Source organism: Triturus cristatus, chromosome 10 (assembly GCF_964204655.1).
Source record: "Triturus cristatus chromosome 10, aTriCri1.1, whole genome shotgun sequence".
Lineage (NCBI taxonomy): Eukaryota > Metazoa > Chordata > Amphibia > Caudata > Salamandridae > Triturus > Triturus cristatus.
The window spans coordinates 280,474,112-280,490,996 of record NC_140593.1 but is presented as its reverse complement, the minus strand read 5'-3'; the positions used below and the strand labels follow the sequence as shown (position 1 = coordinate 280,490,996).

At 43.2% G+C, this 16,885-nt stretch overlaps 1 protein-coding gene across 1 annotated transcript in view; it reads right to left on the bottom strand.

Annotated features, from left to right (window-relative positions):
- LOC146789325 (ATP-dependent translocase ABCB1-like) overlaps positions 1 to 16,885 on the bottom strand; it is a 1,722,143-nt gene that overhangs the window by 748,424 nt on the left and 956,834 nt on the right. Inside the window, exon 15 of the mRNA XM_085631119.1 lies at positions 12,555 to 12,725. Within this exon, the coding sequence (XP_085487245.1) occupies positions 12,555 to 12,725 (171 nt within the window). The remainder of the gene's footprint in view (positions 1 to 12,554; positions 12,726 to 16,885) is intronic.

The following is a 16,885-nucleotide window of genomic DNA, read 5'->3' as shown; positions in this document are numbered from 1 at the left end:
GAGGGGGCATGTGGTCAGGGTAAAGGAGTGAGGACGCAGTGTGTTGAAACAAAGCAGGTGCCCGTTTGGGAGTTACCTGTAGGACGTCAATCGAATGTAGACCGGCATGTAGGGAGCTGCGGTCTAAAGAAGGAAGGAAAAGGGAACAAGGACGGGGGTTACTAACAAGGATGGGGTGGTAAACCAGTGAGAGGTCGGACCGGAGCTGTCAAGTAACGCGGTCTTACCTGGGCGTGCAAATTTCACCGGCAGCAGGGGAAACGAAGTCCACGGTGGAAGGAGCGATCAGTGCAGGGGGTTATCCACAACCGGTCAGGTCGTGATCCGAGAGGTCGGGCTTAGTCCGAAGGGATGAATGAAGCATCTCAACCGGTCTGCGTGGCATGTCCGGTATAAGTGAAAACCGGCAGGCTAGTCACATGAGAGAGCGCTTGCTGTGAGAGCTAGCGCATAAGAGATGGTGTATCGCATGCCCCATGGGGACTAGGAGGTGAAAGTACGGCAGATTCAAGATAGCCGTATGAATATAGACACCGAGGTAGTGTGACATTATACATTTCAAAGGAGATTTGTATCTCTGTAAAACAATTAAACACATCTGGTAAAGAAAAATTATTTAATAATGGCTTACATAACTTAAGCGAGAGATGCATAAATCACAATGTATTCACAATTTTGGCAAATTAAAGCAGATTCTGATGTACATTAAGGCTTGCATGACTTATGCGAAATTTGCATAGATAACAACGTATTCAAAATTTATGGCAATTAAAACATGCAGAATTGAGGCGGCATCGAAAAGCTATGCATGCAAACGTGAATTAAAATTAAATTGGCAAGGCACAAAGACATGTATTCGAACATCATACAGTTCACTGAATAAAACAATTGGCAAGGCACAAAGAGATGTATTGAACATCATGAAGGTCGACTTGACCTGAGAAAAATTAAAAGAAAAATGCGTACCTCGGTGTGAGGAGAGACAATACGTGCCAAACGGCCTGTATTAGGTATGCATGCACAAAATTCGCCATTTATAGATGATCATAAATTAACAAGTTGCAATTATATTGTAAATGGATCGGCATGCAAAAAAAAGATTCCATAAATTCATAGTTACAATTTCGTGTATCAGAAGAACGGATTAGCCTGCAGATTAGGTCACTGGATGAGGGGCCTAGAATGTGCAATTAAGGGGTTCATGAGTAGCACGCTATCAGGGAGGTGGGTTCTGTCCGAAACACGGACGGGGTGCCAATGGTACATACAAGTATGTAAGAACAGGTGAACCAAGTGGATTTAGACAAGGTACAGTTACCACAAGGTTCATGGTGGCAAGGTAGAGGTAAGGGTGGAGTATAGCACACAGAGTATGGCTTCTAAACTGCTGTGATCACTGTGTTCCACTCATCGAGAGAGTTGAGCCCCTGGGCAACAGAGTTGCAGCGTGTGATCCACCTACATTCCCATTTATTCAGTAGCAGTTGGAGGTTGCCGCTACGGATGGGTAGTAGTGCACAGTCTATGACCTGCCATGTCATGTCTGTCTCAGAGTGATTGTGTTCTTTAAAATGATTCACCAGGGGTGCTTTAGTAACATTGCATTTAATGCGGCTCTTGTGTTGGGCAATGCATTGCTTTACCATTTGGGTGGTCTGACCAATCTAAAGTAAATTGCACGGGCAATGGATCGCATAGATAACGTTATTTGTGCGACAATTGGAAAATTGTTTCAGTTGATAGGTACGTTCTGTGGTGACAAATACTTTGGTGATACTGGTAAGGTCACAGACACTGCAGGTCTGGCATTTGAAATGGCCTATGATGGGCGGGAGTCACCATAGAGATGTTACTGATTGGTCATTCTTTTCCTTTAGTGGCCACGTGATGGCGTGGAACAATTTGTCCAAGAGGTTGTTACCTCTTTTGTATGAGAGTAACGGGGGTTCCTTGAAATATGGGAAGGTATGGAGCAAGGTCCAGTTTTTTTTATTATCTTGCCGACCTTGTTGCTGGAAGGACTGTAGGTAGAGACAAATGGAATGCGTACGTTTTGGCGTTTGATGGATGGTGTCAGAAATATCTCTCTGTGGCTGCACCATGCACGTTTAAGAGCCTTCCTGACCAGATGTTTAGAGTAGCCTCTGAGGGTCAATTTCTCAGACAGGATGGCTGCCTCACGAAAGTAGTCCTTACGCCACTTACAATTCCTCCGGATATGGAGGAATTGCCCATAAGGTAGGCCATCACGTAAACCATGGGAATGATAACTAGAGTATAGTAACAAAGTGTTACGCTCCGTAGGTTTACGGTACAGTGTAGTGTCAATGGTACCGTCCTCTACGTGCAGTGTGAGGTCTAGGAAGGGTAAGTCATTTTTCCTGATGTCTGAGGTAAAGGTGAGGTGGGGTTGGTTGTCGTTGAGCCAGGAGACAAAGGAGGATAAGTCTTCTTGTTGGCCATGCCACAGGAGAAGGATGTCGTCTATGTAGCGACGCCATAGTGTAATGTTGTTGAGAAAGGGGTTTTGGATGGATAGGATGAGTGTGGTTTCCAAGTGATGGACATAAAGGACAGCAAAATTAGGGGCGAAGCAAGCGCCCATAGAGACTCTTTTTATCTGGAGGTAATAGGTGTCCTTGTACAAAAAGTAATTATTGGTCAGTGCGATGTGAAGGAGTTCGATTATGAAATCAGTAGGAATATGCATAGGTCTCAATTGGGTGTCCAACAGATGTTTTATCACTGCCAGACCCTCTGTCTGGAGAATGTTGGTATTCTACGTCGAGACCAGCCATAAGGTCAGCCTCAATGTTGAATGGTAAATCTTCAATGATATTAATCAAGTGAGTGATATCTTTGACAAAGGTGTTGATGAGTGGAACAAACTCTTTTAAGATGACATCAATATACTTGCCCACTGGTTCCAAGATGGAACCGAAACCAGATACTATTGGGCGACCCAGTGGTGTGGAGGGGTTCTTGTGCACTTTGGGCAATATATAGATCACGGGTGTTCTGGGGTGTGGTTTATTAAGGAAGGCGTGTTCTTTTTTGCAGATGATACCAGCGTGGAGTGCCTGAGTGGTGACTGTGGATATTTTGTCCCGAATGGTAATGAGGGGGTCTGATGTCAGGATACGGAAGTGTGTGATGTTATTGAGTTGGCGAAGGATCTCCCCATCATATTTGTCTTGATCCATTACAACTATGCCTCCGCCTTTTTCAGCGGGTTTTATGACTATATTCTTGATGTCGCTCAGGCTGTTTATGGCAAGTTTTTCTGTCAGTGGCAGATTGTAGCGGACACATTCAGACTGTTGTTGTAATTCTTTAACCTCGTGCAAGACAAGTTTTTCGAAGGTTAAAATTTCAGGTGGCATCATCGAGGTAGGTGGAAAAAAGGTGGATGCAGGTACAAATTGTTTTTCAAAGGGCCTATTGGTCTCAGGTTTATCTGAGAAAAATTGTTTGAGACGGATACGTCTGAAGAACAAAAGTAAGTCTTCCTGTAGCTTGAAAAAATTACTGCGTTCAGTGGGGATGAAGGAAAGTCCTTTACTGAGCAGGGAGATTTCATCAAAGGATAGAAGATGTGTAGATAAATTGAAGATGGGTATATTCGTATTAGAGGAAGATGGTGTATTTAGTGGTAAAAGAGGTGAACCATGTGCTGCCTCATTGTTCAAGTTGGGTTGTAACGGCCATGTGGGGATAGTCGTGAATGGCACGGGGACGGTAGGCAGGATGCTATTTTCAATAATGAGGTTGGAAGGCATGGGAGTGTCCATGGGTGAGACAAGTGAGGCAATGATTGAAGAAGTCTTAGTTATCATTGCTGGGGCCCCCATTGATAAAATTTGTGGCGGCTCTGTTCTACTCCTTTTCCTCTGGGCTCTACTCATTCTGATTACTCTTCGTTTTCCTTTCTGATTCTATACAGCAACATTCCAGAATTAAGTAACCATCGTCCTGATGATGACATTGATTTAAATAGGTCGAAACGCCGTCAACTCCACAACGCCATTCGCGACCACCAAAGTGTCATTCATAAAAAAATGAAATTGCAAAAAACAATTGTTTGACCCCCCCAATTGTTTGTTTTACTGTTTTTGCGCCGCTTCACATTGTTCTTTAATCACTTGTGTCACTGCGTTCACTCACTGCAACACTTCCAGTGCACAGTTGGTTGTTATGGTTACTGCAATCTAGTTGTATCATAGTGCTACTATAACTACATGCAAATAACAACCCTTCCACTCTACCTTGGTCTCCCTCGTTCCTCTCCCCCCTCTTGTGTGATTGCTATACCTTCTATGAACAGTCCCCCCTAAATGATAATACCAGTTGAGAAACAGTTTTTTGTTAGAAAGGATTGACAAGCACTCAGAGAGCCTTGCTAAGGTCGAAAAACAAGTTTCTGAAGCAGAAGACCTACAAACTGAAATATCTAAAGTGAACAAAAAAACAGAAAAACTACTAGCATTGCTACAAAGCAAGGAGGAGGATTAGGAAGCCCATTTGCATAGGAATAATCTGCGCATAGTGGACCTAGTGGAATCCACCACCACCACGGGCAACATGGAGACTTTTGTTGAGAGGCTCCTGATAACTTTACTAGGCCGAGATACCCTCTCAGCAGTTTTTGAACGTGCCTACCGATCAATAGCTCAGTGCCCGGCGCCTAGCATGCCACCTCGCCCCACCATCGCCTGTCTACTCAACTACTGAGACAGTGACACGCCCTGTGCCACACCAGAGAGCTTATCTGAACTCTTCTTGTACCCCGACTTTACACCACAGGTTCAAGAAGCGAGGAGGGAATTGACAACTGCGAAACAGAAAACCAGTGAGCTTTATGTGGGATATGCCATGCTCTATCTCGCGAGTATAGGGTAGAGGGGAAAACTAAAATCTTTGCTGATACCAAAAGTCTACAACAAACACTCAAGAAGTTGGAGGCGGCAGGGGCGGCTGGCGTGCCACAGGATTCACAGCGGATGACCAGGGAACCACCACAGAGCTGGATCAACAGGACTAGTTAATATACGTATTGCTTACCATAATACTTCAACAAAAGCCTACTAGACACAGACGTCTGGACTGACACATAAATGGTGTATACAGAATGTGACAAAAAAGGATTAGTTTCGTATTATTACACATGACTCTATATCAGTAGCGACAACATAGTAACCTAATGGCATGGATGCACAGTTTGTCCATGTAGTGGCGATCTGGCAATCTCTGTCCCTACGTGTTATGCACACTTGTTCTTTGGGTATATTGTGTTTTCATAGGGGTTAGTGTGGGTAGGTATGTACAAGCTGTGTCAGTATTTTAAGGGCATGGCGTGGGTGGGGTACGGGGGATTGTGTTGTTCTTCACTATTGTTGTACCATTACTGTTGGAAACTATGAGGCAGTTGGTTGAGTAAACGCTATGAATCACATATGTACAATGCGAATGATGGTGGATGAAAAGGGATCCCCTATTCCTACATCTGCACATGGGGCTACACTGAAGTTCCTTACCTGTAATGTCAGGGGACTAAATGATCATCGTGAAATACACGAGGTGGTACTATACATACAACAACACCAAATAGATGTAGCTTTACTCCAGATAACGCATTTGGCCCCTCACACGGGACTACTTTCTAAACACAGAATGAAGGTAGAATGTCTTGTGGCGGGGTTCACGTCGCCATCTCATGGGGTACTGGTGTGGGCCCGCGGATGCTCTGGCATCCGACTAAGGGAGAGACACTCAGATAAGGAGGGATGATATGTGATCTCCGACTGTAGCAAGGGACACTTTGACACATTATTAACAGGCATTTATGGGTCGAACTCTGATGATCCGCAGTTTTTTTTTTTTGGGAACAATGTTTATTGCGTCAATTGTCAAATACAATGCAGAGCTCTGTAACCCAGAGGCTGACTGCTACATAGTACAATACGAACATTGCTTTGACATTTAATATATGCATTTTACAAAAGCAAAGTAGTAAATAAACCAAACTTCCCCCAATGCACTGTCCTTGCACCACACATTAAGCAGCAAGCACCCGCCTACCGCATAGATGACAAATCCCGCTGGACCTTTTAGATCCCTGCACCACAGACCTGTCCAATTAACCCAGAATAGCAGCATCTCCCGTGGAGGTGGAGGTCCCTATAATCCGCCCACCTCTTGCAGATTTTAAAATGCTTTTGCGGACACCCTCGAGCCTCCTGACTCATATTAAAATCAAGACCGTTTTTTATTGCTGACAATGAAGGCGGGGTCCCTGCTTTTCACTTCCATGCAATGTCTCGTTTGGCTAGCGTAAATCCCAATAGCATCAGGTGGCGCTTATAAATATTTCCCCCAACCCCTCCATCATATGGAGCAGCACCATTTTAGGTGAATAGGGGAGCTCCCACCCCAAAACTTCAGCAAGGCAGGTCAGTACCCCCGCCAGAACCTCACAAGCACCGTATACTGCCAAATCGTGTGAAACAAGGTGTTATTCTCCTGACCACATCGCAAACAATGAGGAGAAGCTACCAGACCTGCCCTCCACAGCCTAACGCGAGTATAATAAATCTGGTGTAGGTAATTGAATTGGATCAGTCGGAGGTGCATTGCTATTGCCGCTTCCTGAAGGGGAGCCAGTGCTTCCGTCCAGTCGTCTCCTTCCAGAGGACAAAGTTCTTCCTCCCATGTCTCCCTAAGTTTATATAGTGTAGTGGAGCAGTTCGTCACTAGGGACTGGGAAATGTTATGGTCCTGTAGGTCACCCATAAACAGCTTAGCTTCAATGGGACTAAAATCAGGGAGGGACTCCAAGTCTGTAACACTGGGAAGGACAGCATGCCTAAACTGCAGGTATTTGTAAAATTGTTTTTTTGGCATCTGAAATTTGTGCTGGAGATCCTAGAAAGACTTTACAACCATGCCTCACATTACGTGTCCCAGAGTAGAGATCCCAATGTTGTCCCAGTCTCGGAAACCCGCCAAACTGGCAAGTTGTGGCAACCTTCCATTGGACCAAAGGGAAGTCTCCTTTGTCAGCCTGCCCCACCACCCGATCCTTCGCAGGGAATGCCTCCACACCTGAAATACCACCCTCGTAGCGGATGGCAGGGTCCTACGTATGGGAGTCGAATAATAAATAGTGTGTAGAGTGTTGGACCCCATGTGCCTCCGATGATCCGCAGTTTTATTATTCACTACACAACAAAATTGCACAATACAGCCACAAACCACAAATTTGAGGCAGGAACGTTAACTATGTACTATCCCCCTAACTAGACAGATCTAGAGGACCCTTGAGGAAACTCACAGCATCTTCCCGCGCTATAATCGGAATAGCTGACGCCAGTGGGATAGTCGACACCTGACGGTATAGCAGCCCACAGGGCAGGGAATACACGCACTACTACTCCGTGCACGACATTCATACACGTATAGATTACTGGCTAATGTCCCGCAGCTTATTTCCTTACTTGGACCACTGTGTACACCTGCCCCAGACTTATTCAGATCATTCACCTGTTGAGCTTACCTTGAGGATAAACAAATTGCAACTAAAAGCCTTCACTTGGCGCTTTGTGCAATATTCGTTCCTAGATGCAGTGTTTCGTGAGGAACTCGTGCAGGCTATCGACGAATATTTCAGTATTAAAACAGGCAGTATTCCCTAAATGCTCACTCTTTGGGAGGCCTTTAAACTCTACATTCAAGGTATCACAATCTCTAAACATGCTGGTGTATTTCGGTCTATCCATAACCAGCTACTGAAGCTAGACAAGGAACTGAGGGAACTTGAACAGGCATCACTTGCTAGAACTAGCCCGCAGATTCTAGCAAAAATCAGAGTTAAGCTAGAAGAAGATAACAAATTAGCCCAAAATGAGTTAACACACTTAGGGAAGTATGCCACAGCCAGAATATATGGGGAGGGAGAAAGGCCAAGCGCCACACAAGCAACCTGATCCGACCTAACAGAGGAGAAAATTAAGTGGCAATGATATATGATGAGCACAAGTGGTAGATTGATTTCGTACACACTACACTGAGTTTTACACAAGAAGACGAAGTTACCTCTGAATATTTATACTATATTGCCATGAAGTGGTTAACTATCATGCATAGAGAAAGACTGATTGCTCCACTTCACCCAACAGAGATAGCAGCCGCACGTAAAGTCATGCCCAGCGAGAAGGCACCTGGATCAGATGGTCTTACTGTGGCCTTCTATAAAGCATTCCAAGAAAAGCTTATCCCCAGCATGGCTAGTCTATTTGAAGCAATACCCCGCGAGGGCTGAATGCCCCCAACTATGTGGGAAGCACTGCTAATAGCAATACTAAAGCTGGGCGCTCACTAACCAGCAACCACCGCACTTTCTTTGGCACAATTTCTTGAATAGACCCCAGAGTCTGTGCAGCAGCGGTATTTTTAGACGCTGTAAAGGCGTTTTATTCAGTTGAATGGCCCTTCATGCTGGCGGTGCTGCTGCGGATGGGCATCTAGGTTCTATACTCAAAACTGACATCCCGGGTGCACATAAATGGGATGCTATCTACTCCTATACAAATCACAAGAAGTACAAGGCAAGGATGCCCACTCTCGTTGCTTCTATGTGCCCTGGTCGCAGAACCAATAGCTTGCAATCTGCGTGAGTACCATGCACATTGGGGAATTAGATTCCCAAACTACAATTTGATAATCTCTGCATACGCAGATGATACGTTGTTGTGTGTACGTGACCCTGAACAAATCTGACCCCAGTACCACAGGAAGTGGTGATGTTCAGCAGCCACTCGGGACTATGTATAAATTGGAAGAAATCGCTACAGCTCACACCACGCCTACTCAGCTGGAGTTCCCATTGGCGTAAACTACTGAGCCTGTATGATTCTTAGGGTTTAGGATATACACTGACCCTGAAGTAATATTAAGTGAAGACTACAGTAGAGCAGTACAACACTTAACAGAAGAGATGTTCATTGATAGGCTGTCTAGCCCTTATGGAAATGATTATCCTTCCACGTTTCCTATTCCTGTTTGCCAATATAACTATAATACTTCCCAAAACAATGTTCCACAATATACACACCTTATCAACTCGCTTGGGCTGCGAAACAACCGCATGTTGGGTGGACTACGCTGACCCTACCCTATACATTTGGTGGATTTGACAGACCTGATCTTGAGATATAGTATAGAGCAGCACAGGCTCAGCATGCGCACCACTGGATTCATGGTCCGCCAGACCTCCCTCACCTATATTTGGAGAGAGAGGACACTGACCCTTTATCACTCCCGCAATACCTACTAAGCACCGCCCGGCGCAGATATCATGCAATTGATCCAATAGGCATCACAATATACCTTGTTAGGAAAGTAGCAGACAACATGCAGGCTAAATTACTCTACTCGCCGAAGTAGCCAATTGAGTGGTGCGCATGGTCCCTTCGAGTGATGATAAGGCAGTATTGCAGACATTGGGCACACTAAAAATACATATGGAATACTTCTTGTAAGATTGGGTTCTTAACACTTGGGAGCAGACCCAAGCTTCAATACCTGTTATAACACCAGTCACTAGATATAATTATCATAGGGCACGTCAATCACTGAACACACTACTTAAGCCTGATATGCCAGAAAGGCCACAAATAGCTCCACAGACACACCTAATTCAGACGATCACCCCCCGCTGGGGGATTTCATCACTGTACAAACCTATGAGTCAAAGACTACCCTGTTAGGCACAAAAGCATGACAAGACTGGCAGGATGATTTGGGCATAGTAATAATGGATAAACAATAGACAAACTGTTGCTCGATCACTGAAAACATATCATAAAATGGTAGACACTGACTGGTCCACTTTAAATACCTAAACTGGGGATATTATACACCGGCATGATTATTTAGAGAGGGTCCTTGAAATTATGCTAGCTGTCTAAGATGTGGCACCAAGAGTGCTGAATTTAGCCATCTGGCTTTGTCCTGTCCAGGGATTCGCAGAATCTGGGCAATAGTGAAGATCGCACTCCAGGAAATAGTGGGACTGACTCTTCCAGAACTGCCCATGGCGGCCTTACTAGGCTTTGATGGTGAGATACCCCAAAAATATAGGAGCCTGGTAGCATTAGGCTTCTTAATGGCAAGAAGAAGAATTACAATGTGCTGGATGAAGGGCCCATTACCGATGCTGTCAGAATGGCACACAGACATGACTTATTGTAACACCCAAATGGACACCTTCAATGCTCTGATGCCTGTTGACAGCAGGCCACACGAGATATGGGGGCCATATCAAGTAAGGCATAGTAAGGCAGTCACTGTAGACGCAGCTAATGCTTAGCAGAAATGGATAATACACAATGGGACGGTAGCCTGAGTGTTGGGTGAAAGGTTTGTGTGACCCCCCCGACGGGGACATTAAGCTGAACATCCAATAACACAGAAGAGTTTACTCCCCTTGATTGATTACAAGATTGGGAAAGTTATATAAAGTCAAATGTAAAGTACTTGTTATGGTTGCTGGATATACACAATGTGATTAAGATTGTAGTTCTACTATGACTCCCACTTGCTACTAGCTCCAGATCTCAACTATACGAATATGTACTTTTCCACCATACGGAAGTGTTGCTCTATGTTTAAATAGTAATTGGTGCTATTAGAAGACATATCATATTGATGATTGCACACAAAACGATAAATAAAGATAAAAAACAAAATAATCACATAAACCTGGGGCAGCACAAAATCTTACGCCTCTCGAGAGCAGGCGTAACAAGGACAAATAATTTTGTTTCTCCTCGTTTTTTCCTCTTTCTATTTCTCTGTGCATCAGCATCACACATGGAAAAAGGAAAACGCCTCTTGGGATTGTTTTTGTGCAAGAAGGTACCCCTTCCTGAACAAAAACAATCCTGCTTGCAACAGGGGCACTCTTGCACCATGGTGCAAGGGTACCAACCTCGGTGTTAGGCAGAAAAGTGTGCAACAGCACGGGGGAAAGGACAGGAATGCACAGTATTTCATAAATAAGGTGCATTCCTGCTCTTGCACATTGGCGTAGGGCAGTGGAGCAAGAAGAGTTGCGGCACTGCCCTACGCAAATTCCTTGTAAATGTGGCCCTGAATATGAAGCAAGATTCTTATTGTGATGTCCCTTACATTGGCTGCCACTAAAGGAATGAGCCTAGACTTTCAAGTTTAATTGTATTTTACATCTCTTCTCGTCATTCAGGTGTGTGCCAGACGACCATGAAAAATTGGTGTTGCAGCTCACTACTGTGTAATAGACATGGGAAATCTCATAGCTCACTACCCTGCATGAAACAACAGCAACATCATTAGGGCCCAACACCACCATTCCAATTCCCTTATTCCAATGCATATCAGATACAGTTCTTTGAGTCAGATGTGCCTATTTTGTGTCATAGAAGGTTTCTCTCTAAATATCAGTTTTAAGCGGATTTCTAGAATATAAATGTCATTACCTTGTTGACTCTCATAACCCACTGGTTAATAATTCTAGTAGCACCATCAAATACATCTATCAGTGCTTGTTATCTAAAATAGCAGTGACCTACCTCTGTAGCTAAAATTTCACTTTAAAAAAAAATGCTTCTAATTACAAAGTTGCTGTAGCCATATAGAAACATATCTTTTAAATAAAAAAGGAAACTAAATGTGTATTTTAAACGTCTCTATCAATCTTTATACTCACAAAACCATATGTGGTTTCTTTGACAAAAGCTATTGATTAAATATCAATTTTAGATACTATTATTCTGTCAATGCATCGAATGCATATTCGTCTTTCTAATGGAATAAAATGCAGTCCTTATCTCCCTGCATTTTACATTTTCCCATCATATGACTACCTAGGTAATACAACACATGCACAGGACAGCAGACAATGTTCCACAGACTTCAGGTATCTTTATGAGTTTGACCATTGTATTCTTTCTAAAATATATGAGGTTTACCAAGTTGCAAATTAAATGAAAATTCTTCTGAGTTAACCCTAAATAGACCCTATCAGTTCTTTACTGTTATTTCTCATAACACTGAGCTCAATGGACTTCTGCAGATGAGTATAATCACTGCTGATTTTTACTGACAGACAATTGTATCAACACTGATAATGCACTTGGTGCTCCTCCAGTATCCTTCGTGAAAAAAGCCGGATTATTAGCATCATTGTTGACAGACTAAAGGCCTGCATGTTATAAAAGTATTTTGCACCCTGAAAACCTGTTTTGCATTTTCTTTAATTTATGCATACTTTACCACACTATATAAAACATATCATTAATGATTAGATGCTGCTTTTCACCCATTTGTGTTACTAGAATGCTTATTACTCATTTTATGTAATGTTAATTGTGACCTTTATTAGCCCCTGTCCCCATTTTGTTGGAATCTCATTCAGTGCCATCCATACAAACCTCATTATGGCACTTTTTTTTATTTAAGATCACAAACACATGAAATCATGACATGATAAATCAGTTCAGTAATAAATGGGTCCTTACCTTATCCAGAGCTTCTTGCACTACAGCTTCACTCTGAGTGTCCAAAGCAGATGTTGCTTCATCCAGCAGCAGAATCTTTGGGTTCCTTACTAGGGCTCGAGCAATGGCAATTCTCTGCTTTTGTCCTCCACTCAGCTGGGCTCCTCTTGCACCCACTACTGTATTAAACTTCTTGAATAAAGATAAATAGGTACTACTTAAGCTTCGTTTTTCTTTGTATTATCATTTGGTCATTGAACACAATTAAACAACCTACTGTTGAGGAAATCTAAAAAAAATACAGACAGTTCTCAGGGAGAATTACCTCTCATCACGAGTTCGAGATATTGAAATCCAGAGCAAACATGAGTAGATCAACATTTTTTAAAAAAAGCATTATAGAAGTAAGGAGATAGTTTTGGACGTTGTTTCACCAAACTTCCCCAGGAAGACATCACACACCCTTTGACCTTAATAGGAAGCAGGCGCAGCCCATGCAGGTAAGAGCAGTGGGGTGGGGGGTTTCGATATACGATGACGAGGGAAACTTAAATTTAAAAAAAAGTGATGGCTTTGGTTTGAATTCAAGTTACCTCGTCGCCGTATGTCGAATCCCTACCCCACTGTTCTTACCGGCACGGGCCACGCCTGATAGGAAGTAACATCATATACCCATTGCCCCCAAATGCCCATACGAAGTGATCTCACATGACCCTTGACCTTTATGACGTTACATAATTGACATTGTTAAAAACACATAACAAGTGCATTAACATAAAAACAAAGCACAGTCTGTTTTAGATACCACATATATTAGAGTTCTGTATTACTCAAAAAACTATGGGGCATATTCATGACAGGAGTTGCGCCGCACTTACCCCATGCAAAGTGGTGTGCATGCGCGACATAGGTCCATATTGCAATTTTTGAAGCCATGCAAGGTCACCTTGCGTGGCCCCGAGTGGTATCATAAACATGGAGTAAGGCAGTGCAGCACAAAGGACCACCCTTTCCTAGGTGAGGCTCAAAGAAGAGACATATTTTTATTTCTCAGAGTTTCTTCTTATTTTCTGCAGCACACAGAAAAAGGATAGTGCATCAGGGGATTGTTTTGTGCAGGAAGGTGCACCTTCCTGCACAAAAACAATCCTCCTTACAATGCAGAAACCCTTGTACCAAGGTGTAAGGGTGCCTGAGCTTGCGCTAGACAGCAATAGTGACACCAGAGAAGAGACTAAGGTAGGGATACACTGTTTTCCTTTAAATACAGCGTAATCCTGTCCTTCCCCTGTCATGCAGCACAGAAAGGTGACTTGTTGCGCTGCGCAGCATGACTGTTATTAATATATTTTGATTTATGATCATTTGCATAGAGGTGAAAGTTTTATACAAACTCATCATTTTCCAAGTTCTTGCAAAAATGAAGCTTGATTGAAAAGTGTTTGTTTTTAAGTTCATCGTTAGCTGCAGAAAGTAAACAGTGCTTCTCAAGCACTTTTTACATTCTGCTCTCAGGGGCCTATGTTCTGGGGAAAGGTAATTGGGGTGGTACACCCCTAATGGTTACCAAGTTGGGTTATTGCCCAGTGAGACAGTCATTTCAGGTCGTGACTGTTACGCCACTGCTGGGAGAGTGTTTACCCAAATGCATATATATAATTGTTGTGCAGCCTGGGCCCGGAACATCGAAATAATTAATCTGTGTGCCAGCCCAACAGGACACTGCTTCACTCACACTGCATACCTGAATACATGACCCCAATAACTTGACTTGCTTGTTGGACGAACACCTGTTAGAGCTATGCACAACACAGGGGACCAGTCTTCAAAGTTGAGCTCAGGTTAGTAGTCGGGACACAGTCAGCCATTCATAGTTAAGTTGTTCTAAGTACACTTTTTGTCTCTTGCAGCAGCACCCACTTTCCTTTCCCTTACCCACGTTTGTAAAAGAGAATGTCAGAGCTGTGTGATCATTAACTAATCTTTGATATTAAAAAGTATCCTTCATCTTAAGAAAGTTTAAGTCTGGTAATGTATCTGGGGGTGCTTGGCGCCCGAGGAATATGGTGGCGCCCGTGTGAGTCTCCTCAGAGCGGCGCGGCGGGTTTGCGCTATCCTGCTTGTCCAGCACATTTGAAACGGTGGTGCAGGTGGTGGAAAGCGTTGTGACTGGGATGTTGCCTCCAGCGCTCCTAGTCCTTATGATGGAACCTTGTTATTCTTGATGGTATTTTCGGCCACGGAGCAACGCGAGTTATGGCCACCATTTTGTGAGTGAGGACTCTCCTGAAACGTTGATACCTTACCAAGTTCCTCACTAAGGCGGTATGCGTTTTAGCTAACTTTCATTTAGGGCACAGCTTTTCCATCATTTGTCATCTTTATTGACTGTTCATTTGCCTGCCTGGAAGTCTCTACAGTGTTTATTCTCAATTTTTCTCTTTATGCTGAGGAAAGTTTAAACGGCAGCCATTCTAGATCAACCCACATTATCATAACTGGACTGCATATATTTTCCTCATCTTTCGCTCACATGGTGGGTGCATCTAGGAAACAGCTTCTTTTTTTTTTTGGCTCGTTGCTTGATATGATCTCACCTTGTTGCTGGCTGTTGCTCAAGTTGTCTCTTTCATGAAAATTGCATATTTTCTGTTTGTATTTTCCTCATAATAGGCTGCCTGGTTATTACCCCTTGCCACACTGCCTTATATGGGAATTTTAATTCTGTGATTAATTAGTATCCCTTACCTGACCTTTGGCATGGAAACGTTTTGAGCTCCTATAATTTTTTAAGCTGGGTTAACATTTTCTACCTTCCAACAAATAGAATTCACAGCTGGCTGGCCTGGTAACGTATCTCCCATCTTAAGTAAATCTCTCTAGATTGTTCGACATGGGCAGACTAAAAAAAAACCTGGTCCTCTTGCTTCGAGACCCACTCATTTTTATATTAAGAACTCCAGAATCTTCTCAGAATTCGCCAAGATGGAAGACTCTGTATTGTCTCCACCTAAGGGGCCTAACAAGTCAAACTCTGCTCCTTCAACGGCTGGAAAGTCTACAATAAAACGCCTGAAAATGGACCCTCCCTCTCCACCAAAGCCCTCCTCTCCTGCTTCATTGGAGCTGTTGTTGGAAGAGATACGTGCCCTTCGACCTTTTATGGAGGAAACAAACGCCAAGTTGCAATTCCTTACTGAGAATTGGTCTCAGATAGACAAAAGACTTACGGTAGTTGAACACAGTATGTCTTCTTTTGGGATCACTGACTCTAAGGTCAATGCACTTCAAGCTCAAGATTCCACATTACAAAAACAGGTCGAAGACCTTGAAAAACGCAATAGGAGAAATAACCTTCATATCAATGGCTTAACGGAGGGAAGCGAGGGCTCAGACTCTCTCCTCTCTTTTAAATCCTTTCTTCCCAGGTTACTTCATATGCCAGAGGACACTTTGCTTAATATTCAGCGAGCTCACAGTCTTGGTCGTCAGACATCAAATGCATCAACTTCACGAAGACTGAGAGGAGTCATACTATACGTTCTTGCAGCTGTCAAATCAATTCACCGTGTTGTGTGGTCTGGTTCAACTTTATTCTTTTCACAGGATTCCGCCAAAGCCACAGCAAACTGGCGTAAAGAATTTCTCAACATGAGACCTGATCTACGTTCTCTGGGAGCTCGCTATGGACTCTTTCATCCTTGCCTTTTTAAGGTCACCTACCAAAACAGAACGACAACCTACGAAGCTCCACTGAAATTACAGAATTTCATAAACTCTTGCAAAACAGAGGCCATGGAATCTTCAGGAGCTTCATCATCTCATACCACTTAGTTTCATTAATTCTTTTGGGATTTCTCCTTTCTCAGTTGTTGCAGTGGTTTTATAATTCATAATGTTTAGTTTATTGTTTTACCATGTTGCATCCTTACATGTTTTCACTCTGACATTAATGTGCTTTCACTTAACTTAGTTATAACATATTTCTTAATTGCTTCCTTTTTTGTCTTTCACAGAAAGTGTTTTCCTCCTCGTCCTCTGCGTGGTCAAACTTGGGTGTGCCACTTGTTCCATGTGGTTTCACCCCCCCCCTCATCCCTGTTCGATATCTTTAGGTATGTCCTTTTTCCCATTCCCCCTTTTTTCCTTTTCTCTCTCTCTTACCTTCCTTATCTTATTTCCTTCGTTTCTTTCAAGTATTTTGATTACTCTTTCATCCTACTCTTCATTTTTTTCATTCAATTCCTCCTGTATTTCTACATCTCACTCTCTTTATCTCTCCTACTTTATACTCTATGGTTATTCCTCCACTTCGTTCAATTTTTCTCTGTTATGCCTTTGGCTGTTGGATT